General features: G+C 39.6%; 1 protein-coding gene across 3 annotated transcripts in view; it reads left to right on the top strand.

The window, feature by feature from the left end:
- Positions 1-20858, top strand: part of ATRNL1 (attractin like 1) — a 494510-nt gene that overhangs the window by 55807 nt on the left and 417845 nt on the right. For all 3 annotated transcript variants that reach the window (XM_083504739.1, XM_083504740.1, XM_083504741.1), the window contains 4 exons: positions 1303-1431; positions 3974-4182; positions 12490-12664; positions 13336-13423. In XM_083504739.1, coding sequence (XP_083360865.1) covers positions 1303-1431; positions 3974-4182; positions 12490-12664; positions 13336-13423 — 601 coding nt within the window. The remainder of the gene's footprint in view (positions 1-1302; positions 1432-3973; positions 4183-12489; positions 12665-13335; positions 13424-20858) is intronic.

The following is a 20858-nucleotide window of genomic DNA, read 5'->3' as shown; positions in this document are numbered from 1 at the left end:
GTTTAAATTTGCTGTAGGACAGGTGGGTGTGGCTTGGCCAAAACGGCCTTGCAGGCCAAATGAGGAACACTGCTGGGCCCAATTAGGCCTGGGGACTAGTGGTTCTCCACCACGGATTGGCATGTTCAGTTTTTAATCAGTCCTTGAGTGAACCCAAGTTCTTAAAAGTTTACCACATTTGACTTTCCTATGCATTCCATCCTGCACAGTTCTTCCATCCCTAAATATAATTATGAACATGGTTATTTTTATTGGTTTCAAGTCAGCTCAGTACATTTTGAAACAAACAGATTGAAACTAAAAGTTCCTTCACTGTTTTTCTATTCTTTCAACATGAACTTGGTTCCAAGCATTTCACACTCAATGTAGGAAAGAGTAAATATTGCTTTCTACATACTGTATTTTTCGCCCTATAGGACGCACCGGCCCATAGGACGCACCTAGTTTTTTGGGGGGGAAATCAAGGGAATTTTTTTTATTTCCCCCCCAGGTTTGCACAGCCATCCCCAAGCTAGAAGAGGGAGACGGAGCGCTCCGTCTCCCTCTTCTGCCTTCAGGGACAGCCTCCCTAGCCTCTGTGGGGCAGTGCACTCTGCTGCCCTGCAGAGGCTTTGCGCAGCCATCCCCAAGCTAGAAGAGGGAGATGGAGCACTCTGTTTCCCTCTTCTGCCTTCAGGGACAGCCTCTCTAGCCTCCGTGGGGCAGCGGTTTGCACCGCTGTCCCCCGAGCTTATGGGGCTGGCGATGGGGAGAAGCAAGCTTGCTTCTCCCCCCCGCCAGCCTCCAGATCAGGTCCGGGAATAGCGGGGTGGCAGCGCTCCGCCTCCCCGCTATCCCCCAGTGCGCACCGACCCCTCTCGCTCTCCATCCAGGCTTCAGCGAAAGCCTGCATTCACCCCATAGGATGCACACACATTTCCCCTTCATTTTTGGAGGGGAAAAAGTGCGTCCTATAGGGCAAAAAATACGGTACTTTAATTTATCATGCAATCTTTTCACACCAATAGCTATTTTACAAACTAGTATTTTTTGAAATGTTTTTAAGAATTTTCCTAATATAGTATTTAAATTGCAGTGCATAGAAATCTGAGACAGGCTCTTTTAATTAAGAAAAAAGACACAGTCCCATTAAGAATGCATGAATTTCTGTATTTTTTACACTCTGCTTCAATCAGGGCAATGGAATGAAATTCTGGAATGTTTCCAAATTGTACTGAGCACCTACTGAATTATTCAAATTCTTATTTTTTTATTTGCGATGTTACTCGTTACGTTAACCTTTTCATGTTTAATCTTTTGCAGTGGTCTTATAGTTCCTGAAGTACGTGGAAATGAAACTGTACCTGAAGTTGTTACTACATCAGGATATGCATTGCTACACTTTTTTAGTGATGCTGCTTATAATCTAACAGGATTTAATATTTTTTACTCGTAAGTATCATTTTGTTGTTTATCAATCAGCAGAGATATGTTTCTCTTAGTAGATAAGTTTTGGGGCTTACGATATTTGAAGACGTCTTATGCAAATTGGAGTTTGGCAAAGAATGGGTTAGAATTCATACAAATTCATATAAAGATGCTCATGAGAAGAAATTCAATCAGAAAGGTTCTTTCAGGAACAACAATTAGTATAAATATTGTGTTCTTCCATGTCTGAGTTGTTGATTTATGAGGCTGTGTGATAATTTATTGTGGAACAAATTAAATCAGGTAGAACAAAAGGATTCTAATATGATATGAACAAATCAGGTCAAGACATTGTATATTAGTAATGTTTGTAGACCTTGAGTAGATAAGACAGCTTGGCTGGAATGGCTTTTGGAGTGGGTCACTTGGGCTAGGGTTGTGAAGGTATGCTACACCCAGCACAGTGCTAGGAGGTTAATGTGAGTGACCTCTTTACGTCTGTCTGCAAGGGAAATACATTGCCAGGTGTAGCAACTTATCCATGCCAGTCTCCCTAAGCATCTCATAGGAAAACAGGTTAGAACTACTACACTGACTTTAGCTGATGCTGTTTACCAAGGGGGTAAATCGGGTATAGGCAAACTTGGCCCTCCAGATGTTTTGAGACTACAATTCTCATCATCCCTGACCACTGGTCCTGTTAGATATGAGTTGTAGTCCCAAAACAGCTGGAGGGCCGAGTTTGACTATGTCTGGGGTAAATTCTACTATAGTATAGTATAGTATAGTATAGTATAGTATAGTATAGTATAGTATAGTATAGTATAGTATAGTATAGTATAGTATAGTATAGTGTGTGGGTAAATTCTTGGTAAACCAGTTATCTGCACCATCCTATCAAGTTCTTAGGATAATTTTATCAATCTGTGGTAAAAATATTAAGTGCTTGGTAGTATCCTGCAGTCAGCAAGTGTTACCACCTGGTAAAAATACATCAGTGAGGCCAGGCTCTAAGAAGTGGAGTTTTAGGACCCAGGGGAGTTGGCTGTCATCCCAAGTGGTCCAGAGACAAAAACATGATCCCAAACAGCCAGAAATTGGATTTCAGAGAAGGCAAACAAAGTTCTGAAGGGTCAGAAGCAACGTAGAGCTGCATCTGAAGATGGTTTGGAAATTTCAGCTGATGCAAAATTTGATGCCAGGTTGCTCACCAGGGTAAGACAGTTTGAGGATATTATGCCTACTACATTGAATTTGGCCCAGAAAATAATTGGCAGCCAAAGTGCTGGTTTTAACCTATAAAGCCTTAAATGGCTCAGGATCAAAATACCTTAAGGACCGCCTCTCTCCATATGAACCTACCTGAACCCTGCAATCATCATCTGAGGCCCTTCTATATATGGCTCCTCCATGAGAGGTCTGGAGGGTAGCAACACGAGATCAGGCCCTTTCTGCAGCGGCTTCCCATTTGTGGAATGCTCTGCCCAGGGAAGTTCATCAGGTGCCTTGAGGCACCAGGCAAAAACATTTCTCTTTAACCAGGCCTTTGCCTGATTAACATCCTATACCCTTCTAAATGTGTTGCTGGGGGGATGCGATTGTTTTGTTCATGTATTTTGTGTTTTTATCTTGTGAACCACCTGAGAAGGGCAGTGTACCAATTCAGTAAATAAAATAAATAAGAAGCAGGTAGATAATTAAAGACAAACAGAAGTAAAACTTAGCTAAATTCCTGCATCCTAGAGACAGATTGCAGGGACTGAGGAGCAAGCTCTGGTCTTTACAGGGTACGTTGTGCTGGGATTGGCCTTTGAGGTCTATTAATATAGGCTCAGGCTTGATAGTGTCCCTGAAGTCTATATGCAGCCCTGGTCTTGTAATAGATTTGTTCTTTTTACCAAACTGAGAAGATTACTCATATTAGTAAGATATTAATAGGCTGGCTCTTTGCACATTACACATACATTATTTTATCCCTTTCATTCCTTGATCAATAAATATAATAATCATATTTTGAGTGATAGTGTAAGGCTAGCATTAAAATGTTATGACATTAAGAACTCATTGAATATTATAAATTTCCTGCATGGAAACTATCAAAAGAAAAATACTGCAAATAATTGTTTCACTTGCAATGAAGCTGAAATCCATGTCATGTTCGTTTTCAGCTGAAAGAAAAGTGTATTTTGCGTCCATTGTTTTCTTGGCTTGCCACTTGCTTAATCAGATTTGCCCCTCTAGGTCTAACTTTATAACAGTATAATAAGATACTAGACTGGAAATATAAAAACATAACCTCTTGAATGACCTCTTGATATTTTGCTTATCATAGTATAATTTGTTTCTAGTTCTGATTTTGCCGTTTGAATGGCTCATCAGATAGCTCCATTTGACTTCCGTGAGATAACACTGATGTAAGAAGTTTGAAGGTTACAGCTAGAAACCATTTTCTTATCTCTTTCATGAAATGATTTCCCCCCAATTATATTAAAGTATAAATAAAGGCCTGAAAATCAGCGTGTCATTTCTCCGTTTCCTTTCTTTCTTCTGATCTTCTTTATTACAGAATAAATTCATGTCCCAATAATTGCTCAGGGCATGGAAAGTGTACAACTAGTAACTCCATTCCAAGCCAGGTGTATTGTGAATGTGACAAATACTGGAAGGGAGAATCCTGTGATATTCCTTACTGTAAAGCTAATTGTGGAAGTCCGGATCATGGCTACTGTGATTTGACTGGAGAGAAACTCTGTGTGTGCAATGACAGCTGGCAAGGTGAGTTGGAAAAATCTTTCCTGAAAGCTGCTGCCCTACTTGAAATGTCCAGAGCGCCCATTATTTATTTATTTTCCAAATTATTGCTACCTGCACTTAGGCGAGAACTCAGAATGACATCTTATTCATCCTATGTCATTCAAATAAAGCAAGAGCCTCTGGATTAAGGACTTGTCCCTTAGCCTCAAGATGGATCAGGTTAAACATTTAAATAGATTTCCTACAGCTTGTTGCTTGAGCAATCCAACTTACTTTAACCTGGGACACCTCCTATTTTATATGCAACTATTTTAATGGCACCTTTGGAATATATTAAGTACACCAGTTTTCTGTTTTTTCTTCAAATTAATAAACACACCAGTGGCTTTTAATGTGCACTCTCTCCCCACATAATTAGGGTCATTTACTCATTGAGCATGTTTATGCAAATTCCCTACCATAGAGTATCACTTAATTGACAGGTGTCCTTCAGCCATATTTTATTTACATGGATAATGCCTTAGCCATTATCTCTTGGACTCTTTTATACTGTTTGAAGCCTGAGTTTATGTGTAACTATGAACAGTCAGGATATGTCATGGTAAGCAGAAGCTCCCAGGCTGTGGAGCAGTAGCTGCATTTGACAGGTGAACCTACTTAACTCCAATGTTAGGAGCTAATATTTTGATGTTGAAATGATATGAAGGTAGTGGTTGGGAAACCATCTCTTAAGACCTCTCACTTGATCTCGAAGATTGAATGTTAGTTGTTACAATCACAAATATTTCCTTTCTGTGTGCGGTGCTCAAGAGAGTGGCAGCTATCTAGCTAGGTGTGCTTGGATAAAATAGATTATCTAGACTGAATTCTTTCTGGGTTTAGGTTGGTGTTTGGAAACCTTGATGTATAACTTTGGATGTTCTCAAGCATGATACCTTGTTAGGCCTGCCTTGCAGGTCTGGGTTGGAAGCCATGGTGATACAGTGGTTCCACTTGTTACCTGTAGGGATGGTTTCAAAAAGTAGTGTTGGGGGATTTCTGCTTCAGCCAGTAGACTTTGAGTTTTTGAGTTCCTGCAGAGTTCCATCTTATCCTTCAGGTTCTTTAACATCAATATGAAGTTGCTGGGTGAGGTCATTGGGGCATCTGGAGATGGGTGTCATTAGTCTCCTTGTCAGCTGTATCAGGTGAAGCTGTGAAGGTGCTGAATTGCTATCTGGGCTTGGTAATAAACCTTTTAGTGCAGGGTATAAAGAAAATATTTAGTACTGTACTGTGTTTTTCTGAGCAATTGTGACATCTGGTGGATACTTTGGAATGAGCATCTAGTATAGTAAACAGAATTATGAAAGAAAATAAAATTAGTATTCAGGCACCTTCTAAAAAGTTCGTTTAAAAGCAAAATTATTTCTGATATGGTAGCTCAGTATTCACTGTAATATTGTCCTTTCAAGGTTTTTGTATAGATACTTAGTAATCCCTAGCTTACTATATCTAACATGCATTAGAATAGCAATACTAAAGATGGGATATACAGAAAGAATAGAAAGAAATGTAGCTTTTTGCTTTTCAGCCATCCTCTGCATGTCTTCCCCTATCTGTACCAAAGCACAACTACCTGCCTTACAGCTGGTATCATACATAATTTCAGTTTTAGGGCTGGTAAACACAGGGGTCCTTAAAGTACTCTCCTGATTTTTCCTTGGTAAGCAGGGCTTGCTCACAGCACTAACTACCTCCATTAAATCAGTCCGTTTTCAGGCATAGTTGGGATTCTGACTGCTTCTGCAATTGGACACTTTTCCTTTGCAAACAGTTTTGCTATTCACCAGAGGAAAAATGTCCATTTGCAGGTGTAGTTTGAATTCAAATCTCACCTACAAATAGCAAAAGCCAGGTTTGCTATCTGTATTTATCAACTAATTTGTGCTGACAGTATGCTGCTTTGAAGTGGCCCATGGAGCCATTCTTTCTGGTTCTTGGAAGGAAAAATATTTCCCATCCCTGGCATGAAATCGTGACACAGCTGAGGGGATCTCCTTTTACATTCATCTCACCGTTCTTTAGTTGGCCTGTGAAGATAAGGAGCTGTCCAAAGTACTGGAACGTGAAAATTACTTTTAACACAGACACACACCTATATAGCTATATGCATTCTTAGCTCTAATGGTCTCTGAAGTTAAGTATGACACCAGGGTAACTAATTTTTAACTTCAGACACTGGTTGTTTTAAATGTAGTACTCTGTGCTCAGATTCAAAAAGTAATGACTTGCATGGGAAGAGTTAGTAAAGCTGATGCTGTAGTTGAACCAGTGTTTTAGTTTGGTATAAGGCAGCTTCTTATGTCCCCAAAGGAGAAGGAAGTTGGCAGAAAACACTTCCTACTATGTGAATAGAAAGAGTAACTTAGGAATCAGGCTGAAGTCTCTAGGAATTATTTATTTTGGATGACACATCAGAAGGACGAGCAGTATATAATTTATCACAGCAGTTTATAGAAAACAAAAAAAAAAAAAACACAAAACAATGGAATTAATAAAATTAAATTATTAAACAAAACCAGAACAGCAGAAACCCCCCCACAAAGTCAAGACAGTAAAAATTGTCAAAGGTGATAGGTTCAGCTTAGCATATGGGTCAGGTTCATTATGGCTGTTTTGCGCTACTGCAGTGTTATTCTCAAGAGCATCACTCCCCCCCCCCCATTGACATGACTGGATTAGAGCATGTAGTGAACATGCTCTCTCGTGATTTTGCCATTGGAACTAAATAGATCAATGGCTATTTTGGTAGTTTGACAAGGTTTACAATAAAAATAAAGCATTATTTATTGCTGTTTTTGATATTTTCTTATTTGGTATAATGAAGTTAATTTACAAACTTCATATTAGCAAAATACTACTATGGTTTCAGTTTATGTTTGAAAATCTGTTACAAGATGTATGCATTGCTTATATAGTCTCTGGTGTAAAGCAATTCTGTAGTATAAATCTCAAATATATATTTGCCAGCATCATGATCCACAATGTTGACCTCCTCCTCCTCCTCCTCCTCCTCCTCCTCCTCCTCCTCCTCCTCACTACCCACCTTTCTTTCAAGGAGCCAAGATGGTATACATGATTCTCGTCCTCATTTTAGCCTCACAACAACCCTGTTAAGTAGTATATTAGGCTAAGAGATGGTGACTGGCCAAATCTCACACAGTGAGTTTCATGGCTGTGTGGGGATTTGTGGGGCTGTGTGGGGATTTAATCCCTGGTATGACATGCGGGTGGCTCTGTGGGTTAAACCACAGAGCCTAGGACTTGCCGATCAGAAGGTCGGCGGTTCGGACCCCCACGACGGGGTGAGCTCGGTCCCTGCTCTTGCCGACCTAGCAGTTCGAAAGGATGTCAAAATGCAAGTAGATAAATAGGTACCGATCTGGCGGGAAGGTAAACAGCATTTCCGTGCGCTGCTCTGGTTCGCCAGAAGCGGCTTAGTCATGCTGGCCACATGACCCGGAAGCTGTACGCCGGCTCCCTCGGCCCATAAAACGAGATGAGCGCCGCAACCCCAGAGTCGGCCACGACTGGACCTAATGGTCAGGGGTCCCTTTACCTTTACGACATGTCCTAGTCTGATGCTCGATAACATATTGGTTCCCAACTGGGACCCGTGGACCCGAGGAGTCCACATAATGCACCCAGGAGGTCCGTGGCACCATTCACATAACTAAATCTATCATAAGAGATATTGAAAGTTTCAAAATTGGAGGGTCCATGGCATGGCTTTTGAAAACAGGGGGGTTATATTACTTAGCTAATTGGGAACCACTGCTGTAACACACTACATCAGTACCGACTCCTCTGGTTTTTTCCCCTGCTATGGAAGAAAAAACTGGAAAAACTATAGCAGTTTATTGATACACCGTTTGTTGAAACTATGCTACAAAAATATATATAAAAGTATGTTAATAGTGAGCTTAGATTTTATGTGGATAGCTTTCTGTTTCTGCAGAGGCATAGCTGAGATATCAAATGAAAGATTTCTCAAACACAGTCTTTCCTCCCAAAGACGTGTAGAACTAGGGGTCAAATGGCTAAATCTGTTTCTGGAAAACTTCATAAGACACCACATTTCTAGCATCTACAGGAAAGTGTGAAGTAACAAAAAGCCAGCTTGTAAAAGTCAGATTGCCTACAGCTCCCACTTGTCAGTCTTTACCTGTAGGTGAATTTCAAAGAAAGCAGATCTGTTGTTTGTTTCACCTTCAGCTATAAGTGGACATGGTGACATATTCAGTTCAAAGTGCTCACATTCTGAAGGTAAGTGACATTTAGTGAGAGAATGGAAGGAAATCATCTTTTCTCTTTTCCCTTTCATCCTTTAGTTCTTATTTGCCCTATTGTTCTCTCTAAACTATATTTGTTGTCCTGTATTTGAACAAGAGTTATGCTTGCAGCACTCAAAATTGCTTCATCAAGAACAGAAGTTATACATGTGCTAGGAAAACATCAGGTAAAATAATCCTGAAATAAATTTTAGCAGCCTCTTTTAGGCTTTTTTGTTGATGTAGGTTTTTGATGTAGGTTTTTGAATGGCTTCTAGGCGTTTCCCATGAAGTGTCCAACTAATGTAACAATTCACTTAATACAAAAGCCTGCTCATTTCTGTAGTTTGGACCACCAGCTACACATGTAGAGAAACCAAGGATCCAAGCAAATTATTTAGGTGCACCCAGGGACTTTCTTGGGCACATAGAACTAGCTATATGATTGTTTTGATCCCAGCTAGGCGTTTTCCAGCATGAGAACAATCAGCAGCATGGTAGAGCCTTTAAGGAGTTTATCCTTCTAACACATGACACACAGCAGAAATCTCTGGTGTTTTATCCTAATGATGCCAGCCACCAAGAAATACCTGTTGCTTAATTACCCTCCGGGACATAGAGGGCATGCCCTAAAACTCAAGAGAGAGCAGCAAGCACATGTAGATTAAAACTATTGCAGGTAAAGGTGCAATCAGCTGCATCACACAGATGTACAGGCTCCAGGAAATGAAAAGCCAAGCTGTTCATAAATGCCTGGCACATATGTTAGTTAATAATACTGTTACTCTTGTACAGCCAATGGGTTTTCTGGCAGTACCAAATATATTGTTCTTTAAAATACAACACATAAATGATTTTTAAAAATGGACAACAATTGCTAAAGAGTTAGATGATTATCTGGGGCCAAACTATACATTGGTGTCAGTAAAAAACATGGTGGAGCCAACCAGATGCACAGTTTGCATCTGGGCAGTCTGTACAACTTAACTCTGCTCATTTTGCCTTTATGCTGTCCACTATGTGAGGCTGCAGACACTACAGGGGTTAGTGATATTGCAGCAGTGTAACAGTGGTGAATAGATTCCTAGTGCACCATGAACAACTCTTTTACAGAAAATACCTCTCATTCTAACCAATTACAATATCTATTTCCATTTAAGTTTTGGGATGCACACACTTTGTTGCTGTTGTTTAGTTGTTCAGTCGTGTCCGACTCTTCGTGACCCCATGGACCAGAGCATGCCAGGCACTCCTGTCTTCCACTGCCTCCCACAGTTTGGTCAAACTCATGCTGGTAGCTTCGAGAACACTGTCCAACCATCTCGTCCTCTGTCGTCCCCTTCTCCTTGAGCCCTCAATCTTTCCCAACATCAGGGTCTTTTCCAGGGAGCAGTTTAAAGTGGATTCAGTGCACCCCATGGGTTCATGGGCTTTCCTTTTTTTGTGTCATCTCCATTCAAGTAATAATAATAATATTATAATAATATATTATTTATACCCCGACCATCTGGGTGGCTCCCAACAGAATAAAATATCAAACATTAAAAACTTCCCTAAACAGAGCTGCCTATTTCCTTGACATCTGATGGGAGGGCGTTCCACAGGGCAGGCGCCACCACCGAGAAGGCCCTCTGGCAGCCTACACTTTCCCCCTTTAAATTTGTTTTTCTTGATTGGTGGAGTGTGGATGCATTAAATCACACTGTGTTTTGTTTTGTTACATATAGGCCAATGTTTTCATGGGTGCTATCTTTCACCACAACTCCCAGTTCTGCTTGTTCAATGCCTGAGCACAGCCTAGCTATTCTGTTTTCTTCCGCTCAAATGAAAGAACATAGTGTCCAGTGTCCCTGGTTGTTGCTGGATGCAATTTCTCACCATTGTTATTTTTTTTAAAAAAAAACTGTGCAGACCTGCTCTTGTCGAAAATGGCTGCATTAAAATAAAAATAGAACTAGCCCTCACAGCTAATAGTAGGCAGGAAAGGAAAAGGGGCAAGAAAAAGAAAAAAACACTTTCTATAATCCCACCTGCAGTTGCTCTTCCCCACTGTGCCTTGGCCATGTATGGTTATTCTCCAACCAACACAATGACTTTTTACGTTGGGCGGGGGAAGAGTCAGGAGATCTGTTGTTCCTCTATCTACCTCACCATTCTTTGTCCTCGGCAAGGCATTTCTTGATGAGCTGCTGGCTCTCTACCTGGTATGGTCAGGCATGGTGTATGTATGTTTCTGTGTGTAAATTTCATGTATTTCAGTTTTTGTTTTTATTTTTAAATCAGTCCTTTTGTCTACTATGAAACATAATTGAAAATTTAACTGTGGTGATAGTTCATAATTGTGCTATTTCATGGGCCTTAAAAAAACGTTTGTGTGCATAGATAAACAAATCCTGTTTGCATACCCACAACAGACTTCAGGTTTCCTGAACTTCCAGAGGTCATGGAAATAGTAATTGAGGGATGGGACTACATCACACAGTGTAAATGCATCTCATTAAGCACTGCCTGCTTGGATCTGTGAATGGGAAATACTGAGATAGATTTTAATTGAAAGAGCTCATGTGTGAATAAAAAACACACATGGAAAAACTGGATCTATGTAACCCATGCACATATTAACACCCTGTTGTGTACGCAACCTTTTACTCTACTTCATATATTTTAATTCACACATATTTCAGTGAATTTTCCCCACACAAAACATGATTTTGCTTTTTTCAGATAAAGTTCAATATTTTTCACAATTACTCTAAAAGCTGTATGCCATGTCAAAGTAGTATCAGACACTAGCACTATGTGTGTCTTGAATATTTTTATGGCTTGCTTATTTAAAATTTGTTACACAAAAAAGTAAAAATGTGTTTATTTAACTTGGTATGTTTCAGTGCTTTGTATATATTTTACCACTTGGTGTCACTGTTTTTCCAAAAATACCCCTTCCATAAGTTAAAACTAATATACATTTGGTTTTAAACATATTAAAAAAAAAGTAAGGGGACAACTTGCAGTTTTAAAAACCAGGATATAATTTGTAAACCAAAGAATGTAATCAGTCTGTTAAGAATAATTGCTTACATGTTGATTCATGTAACTGTTGGTTGTGTGTATAGCTCAGGAACTTTAAATAAATAAAATGCTTGGTGTTGCTGAAATGTGACAGCTATAGCTCATAGTAGTCTTAAATCTGATTGAAGAACTTAGATTGTGTTTAGGGGTCTGATGAGATGAAGATTTGATCTATTCACTATCCTTTATTAAAGTAGAAATATAGGTATGATATAAGATTATGAACTGAATTGAAGGTCAAAGGCAGATCCATTCAACTTGTAATGGTCTTAGGATAGGATAGTGTTTGGCGGGCAGAACCGTTTTAATAGTGTAATGTCAGATTTCATCTGTTATTATTATTATTATTAATCTAAATGAGTAGCAAGTGTATTGAAGTAATTTCAAATGTGTCACGACAAGTTATACCAAAGTTTCTGTTCAATTCTCAGCAAGCTAATGAATTTTAGTTTATAGCCAAATCTTTTAAAGTTTGTTCAGATTTTCTTTTAGAACAAAGACTAATATGCCCAAAGACATTGAAAAAGAAGTATTTTGCTGGAAACCCCTAAATAAATGGGACTGTTTCATTTTTGCTTGCCATCATACCTAACCTATTTTTTAAGAAAGCATATAAACTTCACACTACTATATTCCTAAAAGTCTGGTCCTATGTAAACCTTTGTTTAAAAATCATGCGGCTTTCTGCAATGACTGGCCACTTATCTTTATCTCTTTACATTATTTATCTCTCTTCCCTCTCTACCCAACTACTAAAACCATTTTACAATATTTTACTTTTGTATGGATGGTTCTTCAGTGAATCTGTAGAGTACTTTCTACAATGAACGTTGCTTTTGTCAGCATAGTTTTTCCATCTAACCTTCACATAATTTTAACACTTGCCTAGGAGGCTGTACAGCTCAGGTGTAACTATTTCTCCCCATATATTTTTTTTAATACACAGGTCCTGATTGTTCTTTGAATGTTCCTTCAACGGAGTCATACTGGATTCTACCTAATGTGAAGCCATTTAGTCCATCTGTAAGCCGAGCTTCGCATAAAGCAGTTCTACATGGAAAGTTTATGTGGGTGATTGGGGGATATGCATTTAACTACAGCACATTCCAGATGATATTAAAGTAAGTAATTTGCTTGGCCTTTTTTGTGTGAATTTATTGTTACTTAATAAATAGCATTTACCCTATACATCACCCACACTAGCGTAAATCAACCTAAACTTTAGGGCTGTCTTGTCCAAAGGATTCTAAACTTTGTAGTATTACCCCTGGACGTTTTGCTGCTCAGGAAAAAGAGGGAGTATGTTCTAGCATACATATTATGGTTTTCACACTGATAACTTTCAAATAGACTAGGAATCGAGATGAATACATTGTCTTTTGAAAAGAAAACTACTGTGAGAACACTTTCGCTACTTGTATTATCTGTTTTATACAAAGGGAATTAAGTTCCATTCACCCCAGTCTCTGGTTATTGTCCTCTTGAATTATAGTTCATTATTTCACCTTAGTAATATTCTTAGAGTTAAATGAAGTGAAATATAGCCGATCAAGTGGCTCATAGAATTCAAAATACCATCTTATGATTAGAATACATCTGTATTTTTAATATTTTAAAATTAGTTTTCAAATATAACCCCAATAATAGCCCAATTATAACAATTAATTCCCAAATTATATAGTTATGATGACTAAACTGAAAATAATAATTTTGTTTCCAAAATTTATAGACTTAGAATTCCCTTGGTTGACACATTTATTTATTTATATATATTTATTTTTACCCTTTTCAGTTATAATTTGGAAAGCAGCATCTGGAATGTAGTACCGGTATCGAAAGGACCTCTTCAGAGATATGGACACACTATTGCTTTATATCAGGTTTGGCTCATCTAGGGTAATATTTAACTTTATAAATTTCTGAGCTTTTGAACACCTTTATTGAAGTTATTTCATAACCATGCTTTAAACTCCATTCTTTATGGACAATTGATCTTTTTGGTCTATGTGGTCTTGTCAGTTCATTCTTTGAATGTCCTATTCTTTTTGGTAGCTTCCTACACACTTCAGAATTCTGAGTAAAGAATTATTTTATCCTATTTTGCCGTAAATCACCATATTGTAAAAACCAGACGAAACCAAACCTTAGGTTATGAATTAAGCTTTTATGTCCCAAACTGTTGCTGCCTGCCTTCAACTTGTGAGCTGAGCCCAAACCCAGTCTGCTGACTTTTAATTGAGAACATAAAACTGTATTTCAGATAGCTGCAATTGTACTGTTTCCAGCACATCAGTTGGGGTAAGGGAATCATTCCCAACAGCGACTAGCCATGCATGGAAATACAAAACAATTTGGTTTTGAAGCTCCACTTGGACTATGACTTCAAAGTTGTATGTTTTGCATTTGTGATTTACACTAGTTGAGCCGAAGGGCTAGTTTCTGCTTTCTTCTTAAAGAGGAAAAATATGTTTGTTAGAATTATTTTGTTTGGCTGTGTAGTAGTTAAGGTTGTAAAGTGGGCATCTATTTGGTAGGTACAGATCTGAACTTGATCCTGTTTTTGAATATGAAACAAAAGCTTCCAAAAAATAGGAAGAATGATCACAAGGCTGTGGAAGGATAAATTAGATGATTATTTATAAAGCACTTTTCAAATTATTGTTCCATCCTGCAGATATTTAATTTCATTGCTGTAGTTTAGCTTGTAATGTTATGCAGGAATAACTGATCATCTTAAGTGACAGTTCGTTTAAAAACGTTTTAGACTGTGATCCTAAAACTACTGTCACAGCAAAAACAACATTTATTTCAATAAAACTTGCCTGTATGGTGCTTTGAGACTCAGGGTATTACTTTCATTCCTTTGCTATTCATCAGTACAAGGTCTACTGAGCACAGTGGAAGGAAGAGAAAATTATCTAATTGATAAGTTTGTCTCTCTGTATTAATTTGGTGTCTCTGTGCAGTTTCCACACAATGATTCTGAGAGTCGCTGACATTCTGCGAAACTCATCTCCCCATCCCCATCCCCACCCCCAGTCTTTCATTTTGTTTAAGGAAAGCAAGAGATGCAGAGGTAGGAATATTTATTAGATGGCTCCTGGTTTAATATCATTTTTGGAGTTTTAGGCCAGTCACTCCCCCCCCCCCCCGTGTGTGTGTGTGTGTGTGTGTGTGTGTATTCTGACGTGCTTGTAATCCAGACATGATATTCATATGGCAGTTGTGTCTATAATAAAAGGAAACTATTTAAATCTGTACCTGATTATTGTGTTTTGCAATAATCTAGATTGAGATTGTGTGGGAGGAGTGAAAATGGTTTTAAAAACATGTAATGGAAACAAGAAAATGTTATAACAGTCTATAATTGAAGTGGAAATGTTCTGCTCTGAGTTCTGCCCTTCACTCAAAGCAGGCAGCATACTTAAAAGCCAGGCTCCTGATGGAATGTAGGTGAGAAAAGAAGTGGTTAATGAAATGGTGCCAGGATGGTCATGGAAAACTTTACAGGACAGAAGAAGTTGAATGGCTTGGCTTCAGTGAGAGGCAGGAGTAGACTCAGGCCTGCTTAGAGTCAGAATTGCTAAACAATGTGACAAGAGTAATAGGAAGGCTGAGAAACAGGGTAGCTGAGAAAACAGCAGGTGGTGCAGGCACCATGAATTAAAAGAAGAGAGTGGCAAAGCAGAATATGGGCCTGTGGCCAGTAGAGGCTATATACATGGATTATAGGAAGGAAGTGGTCAGGCAAGGAATGATGAAATACTGTAGGCAGTAAGTCAGGAAGCTCATAGGTTTGTACAGTCTTCATCACTGGAATTACCTACATCTTTGAATTGCAGTGAAAGGCAAATTCTTCAAGGCATGCCTTTTTACTGTAATCCAGCATTTCGACAAGGGAAACGTAGTTGGTTAAATTGTCGTTTCTATCCATCTTTTAGGAAGAGACAGGTTTTTGATGGATCTGGCCCTGGAAATACGTTCAGGGTTGGTAGACATGAATGGCTGTGTGGAGATAGAAAAGTTTAATTTCAGACACTGACAGGAAGAACCTAGGCTGAGTCACTTCATGCAGGCCTCTTCCTTGCTCTTTCAGATCCATAGCTCACACATGTGACATTGTTGTTCTGCAGTACAGTAGTACATTCTACAGTTTGTAGCTTTGGGAGGAAATGTAAAAGAGCAATTGATAATCACTTATGACCTCTCTTGGTAATTAAAGGAACAATTAAGTCATGCTGAGATTTGAATAGCAGTAATTAAAAGTTAATAACAATTGCTGCAATGGCCCAAGGTGATGTGGTTAATTCATCACTGCCCATCAATAATGGGCAAGTTCACCTCGAAATTGGCTTGTCTTTTTTGAGTTTGCACATTGGGTTCTTGTAGCAGTCAGAAACGTGGAGTGATTCCAAGCCTTTTTCTAGAGGTCGTAAGGATGAGAGCTGTGAGGATGTGAAGACTTGGATTTAGCCAATGTCACCTCCAATTAAAAAAAAATGTAATTCAGTTACATTAAATGGAATTGAATTTTATAAGACAGTGACTCAAGCAAATTCAAAAGTGACCATTTGTATTACACAATGAAAATCAGGAGAGTCCCGTTTCTCAACTTTGTACCAATTCATCTGATTGGGATTGGTTAACTTTCAATTTAATTAGATACCTATGTCTATGCTATGGTCTTTCTCCAGGTCCTTTCCCATCTCACCCACTGCTAAGTCCCTCCCGCCCACCTGCTGATTGACAAGAATCAAAGAGCAATGAAGATAGGAGAATGAATCAATTCTTTCAGAGACAGTACAGCTGTATACATTTTGTTTCAAGCATATTCATTAGCTTGCCATGTAGAAAGGCTTCTCAGTATATTGAGCAACTTCCCCCACTACCACCCCCCACAATCAGATAATAATGTAACACTCACTCATCTCTCCTTAGTAAGCAGCTAGAGGAGGAGTGATATGCAGAGGCCAGATGAAGATCTGTGAGTGGAGGGATGTCCTATCTGCCATCCTTAGGACCCTCTAGGAAACTTGCCAAACCAAACCTGCTGTAGTCTAGAACTGGGGTGTGCAGCACAGCTAACTGTTGAATGAGACATAGTTTGCAGCAGCCTAAGGAAACTCCATCCACCTTGCTGCCTGCTCATATAAACAAGCCTACAGGGAGAGACTAGGATGCTGTCAGCAGTTTCTAGGAACCCGGTTGTGAGATATTGTGGGGGAATTATGAGTTTGTTTGGGCTCTGGGTGAATTGGGAGGCTGAGAGGGAGAGATGTGTCAGAATAAGTAGGAATTGATCTTGGCCTATATTTGTTAGCAATTTGTATCAATGTAATATTCTTTTTTTAATTTTTATTGAATTTATATACAGCCATATACCCACAGGTCTGATATATGTAACAATGTACATTTTTAATAATTTGTTGTTTAAGTTACTTATTATTGTTTTAGTTTTCTGTACACCCGCAAGAGATACTTTCATGTTTTACGTCATGGAACTTTGAAGTGTCAGGCATAGCCCTACTGGCTTTAGCCCAAACGTAGCAGAGTTTTCCTGCACAGCGAGGAAGCTAGTTGCGGCGGTAATGACTAGTCAGCTAGACTCAGAATAACTATTTACAGGATTTATTAAAAGGAAAAATAAAACCAGCAGAGTTTCTGCATACAAATAAAAGCAAAATAAATCCTCTCTTTCTCTCTCTCAAAACCATACACAGCACTTCTAACTCCTAACACACCTCAACTCAAACTGAGCTAACAATCCCTTGATAACAGAGTTGAGTGCTGCTCGTTAACCAATCAGAGTGAGTAGTTTCTAGGTCAAGCAGACCTGGGCTTTCTGCCAAGAGTAAATTGACACCAGCTTGAGTTAATTGGTGAAGCTAGAATCTGCAAGTTTCCCACGAGAACCAATTAACAGAAACTGAACACCCCCTCACAGATTCTGCTGAACAATTAACTCCAAATACACCTATGTAGGAGATTATTTTTCCAGCAAACCTAAACCCTTGCACATTCGCTTGTTCTTTATCTTTGCCAATGGTTTAGTTAATACATCTGCTACATTTTCTTCACTTGATACATAAGTACAGGTGATTACATTGTCTTGTACACAGCAACGTACATTTTGGTATTTTACAGAGATATGTTTGGAACGCGATTTGAAACCCTCTGTTTTACTTAAGGTTATACAAGCTTGATTATCAATGTAAACTTGTACTGGTTCTCCACAATTTACATTTAAATCTGCCATCAAATGCTTGAAATAAATTACCTCGTTGCACAATTCACTCAATGCGGCGTACTCTGATTCCGTTGATGACACACTTACAATGTCTTGCTTGCGTGACCGCCAGCTGATTAAAGCTCCACCGACCATTATGACTAGTCCTGTGACAGATTTTCTATCTGGCAAATTTCCCCAGTCACTATCACAGTAGCAACTCAACATTTCATCCTCTGAAGAATTTAATTGTAACATATAGCCAATTGTCTGTTTGAGGTACCTCAGAACTTGTTTTACCCCTTTCCAGGCATTTAGTGTGGGTTTTGAGACCAATCTACTTAATATGCCTACTGCATAGCTAATATCAGGTCTGGACCACTGTGCTATATACAATAAACTTCCAATTACAGAGTGATATACATCAGGATGTTCAAATTCAGGACTCTCATCTATATGAAGTGTTTTTATGAAACCTGGATCCATAGGCACCGCTGCCCCTTTGCAATCCTGCATCCTGTATGTAGTCAGTAGTTGTTTAACTTTGTTCTGCTGACTAATTAGGCAGCTGCCATCTTGGGCCCAGCACACTTCCAACCCTAGATATGTCCTAACCGGGCCTAAGTCTTTCACTTTGAACTTACTGGACAATTGCTTGGCAAACCTTTTAGTTTGTTTATCTGTTTTGCAGGCATACAATACATCATCTACATAAATCAGACAAAACTCTTGATCACTGCCTGTACCACGTACATAAACACAATTGTCAGCTGTACTCTGCTTGAAGCCAAATGACACTAAGGCCTCATGGAAACATTTGTTCCAAGATCTTGCAGCCTGTTTGAGACCATATAGAGCTTTGTTTAATTTTAACACTCTATTGGAACCTGTCTCATAACCAGGCGGTTCGGCTAGATACAGGTCTTCTGATATTGGTGCATGTAAATATGCAGTCTGGATATCAAAATGGTTTAACAGGAGTTTTCTCTTTGCTCCAAGCGTTAAAATCAGCCTTACACTGTCCCCCTTAGCAGTAGGGGAAAAAGTCTCGTCATAATCTTTTCCAGGCCTCTGAGAATATCCTTGAGCAACTAAACGAGCTTTGTATTTGTACTCTCCTGTCACCAGAGGTTTAAGTTTGTACACCCACCTGCAGCCTACAATCTTTGCCCCCTCAGGCGCTGCTACTGGTGTAAAAACCTTGTGCTCATTCAGAGAGGACATCTCTTCCTCCATTGCCTGTTTCCAGTGCTCTGCCTCCTCTTTTGGTAACTTTAACACTTCCTGAAAACTCTTGGGTTCTGCAATTACACTAAACACATTTGCAGTATCTGGAGAAAAACGCACCGGAGGCACTCCTTTGTTTTGTCTTTTAGATCTTCTGGGAGAAAATTTTTCTTCTGACCCACTTTCCTCCTCAGAACTACGACCTCTCTTTTGTTGCTTAGCAACTGGTCTTCCACTTTCTTGAGAGCTCTTATCTGAACTTTCCTCCCCCTCAGACTCTGATTCTCTGTGTTTACCTTCAGAGTCATGAAGCTCCTGGGAAGGTTCAAACCAAACCTCAGTATTGGCATGTAGTCTCTCCCAGCCACTATGTTCACAAAAACTGGCATTCCTGGAGATCACAATGCCATTTGTCCCTTCAGCAAAGCGGAAACCTTTTCCCAGCTCCTGGTAACCCACAAACACTAGCTGTTTGGTCTTAGGATCTCCCTTTTTCCTCATTTGTTTTGGAATTAATACCCAGGCTTTTGATCCAAACACATGCAAATGGTCAATTTTAGGTTTTTTCTGAAACAATTTAAAGTACGGGGTTGTACCTATTGTTTGATGAAAGAGCCTGTTTTGGAGATAACACGCGGTGAGCATGCTCTCCCCCCAATAAGACATGGGCAAATCAGCATCATCAAGCATGGCAAACATCATATCTTGTAAAGATCTGTTTTTTCGCTCTGCAACGCCATTCTCCTCTGGGGAAAAAACGTTCGTTTTCCTATGCCCAATGCCACGCTTTTGTAACCAATCTCTAAAGGCATTTGACATAAATTCGCCACCTCTGTCCGTCTGAATCCTTTTGAGTTTAATGGACAGAAATCTTTCCACAGATGCCACCCAGCCTTTAAACTTAGTGAACACGTCACCCTTATTCTTCATGGGAAAAACCCAAGAGTAACGCGTGGCGTCATCCACAATTGTTAGTGAAAAGCGCGATCCACCCCTGCTTACAGCAAATGGACCAATTACGTCCATGTGAACCAGCTGTAGCGGTGACTCACTAACTCTGTCACTTCTGGGGTAAGAGACTCTGTGGGTTTTAACCTTTTTACACACATTACAATCAAGGTACTTGTTACAACTCTTTAAATTACCCCCATCAGCCAATTCAGACATTTTTAGTACACTTTTCCAGCAAGCGTGCCCCATTTTCCTATGCAATAAGTGCACACAGTTGTCATGTATAGCTTTGTTATTCACTGCAGGCTGAGATTTACTGACTACTGCTGCAACTTGAGATCCTGCTTTAAGCCAAAACAAGCCTCCCTCTGACTTAGCAGTGCCTAAAATCTCACCAGCCTTCTTAATAATGCAACTGTCTCCTTCAAAATACACTTTAAACCCAGCTTTTAGCAAACAATCTACAGACATCAGATTGCTCCTTAATGAAGGCACACAAAGTACATTTTGCAGGCATTCACGAAGACAAGGAACAAAAACTGCACCCCCCGAAATCACTTCGGAAGTACTTCCGTCTGCTAGAGCCACCTGGCTGCGCTGTGCTGAGTTCTTGGAAACAAACAATTCATCTGAATTTACGATGTGGCGAGACGCTCCCGAATCGACCACCCAGACCGCTTGTTTCTCATCAGCACTCTTGACCTCGCCGGTCACCAGCTGAGCCGACTGTTTTTGTTTGAAGAATTTCTTTTTACGCTGCTGCTGCTGCTGCTGATCTCGTCTCTGATCCTGCACCGGCAACTGAGACTTGACCAACTCCGGACATTGTCGTTTTAGATGCGCTGAAGACCCACATCGGAAACAACGCCTAACAGCAAACGCTGACTCCTCACCGGTACGCTGCTTTTGCT

Source organism: Podarcis liolepis, assembly GCF_965112155.1.
Source record: "Podarcis liolepis genome assembly, chromosome: 5".
NCBI lineage: Eukaryota > Metazoa > Chordata > Lepidosauria > Squamata > Lacertidae > Podarcis > Podarcis liolepis.
The sequence above is the reverse complement of the archived record's forward strand: the minus strand, read 5'-3'. Positions and strand labels throughout refer to the sequence as shown.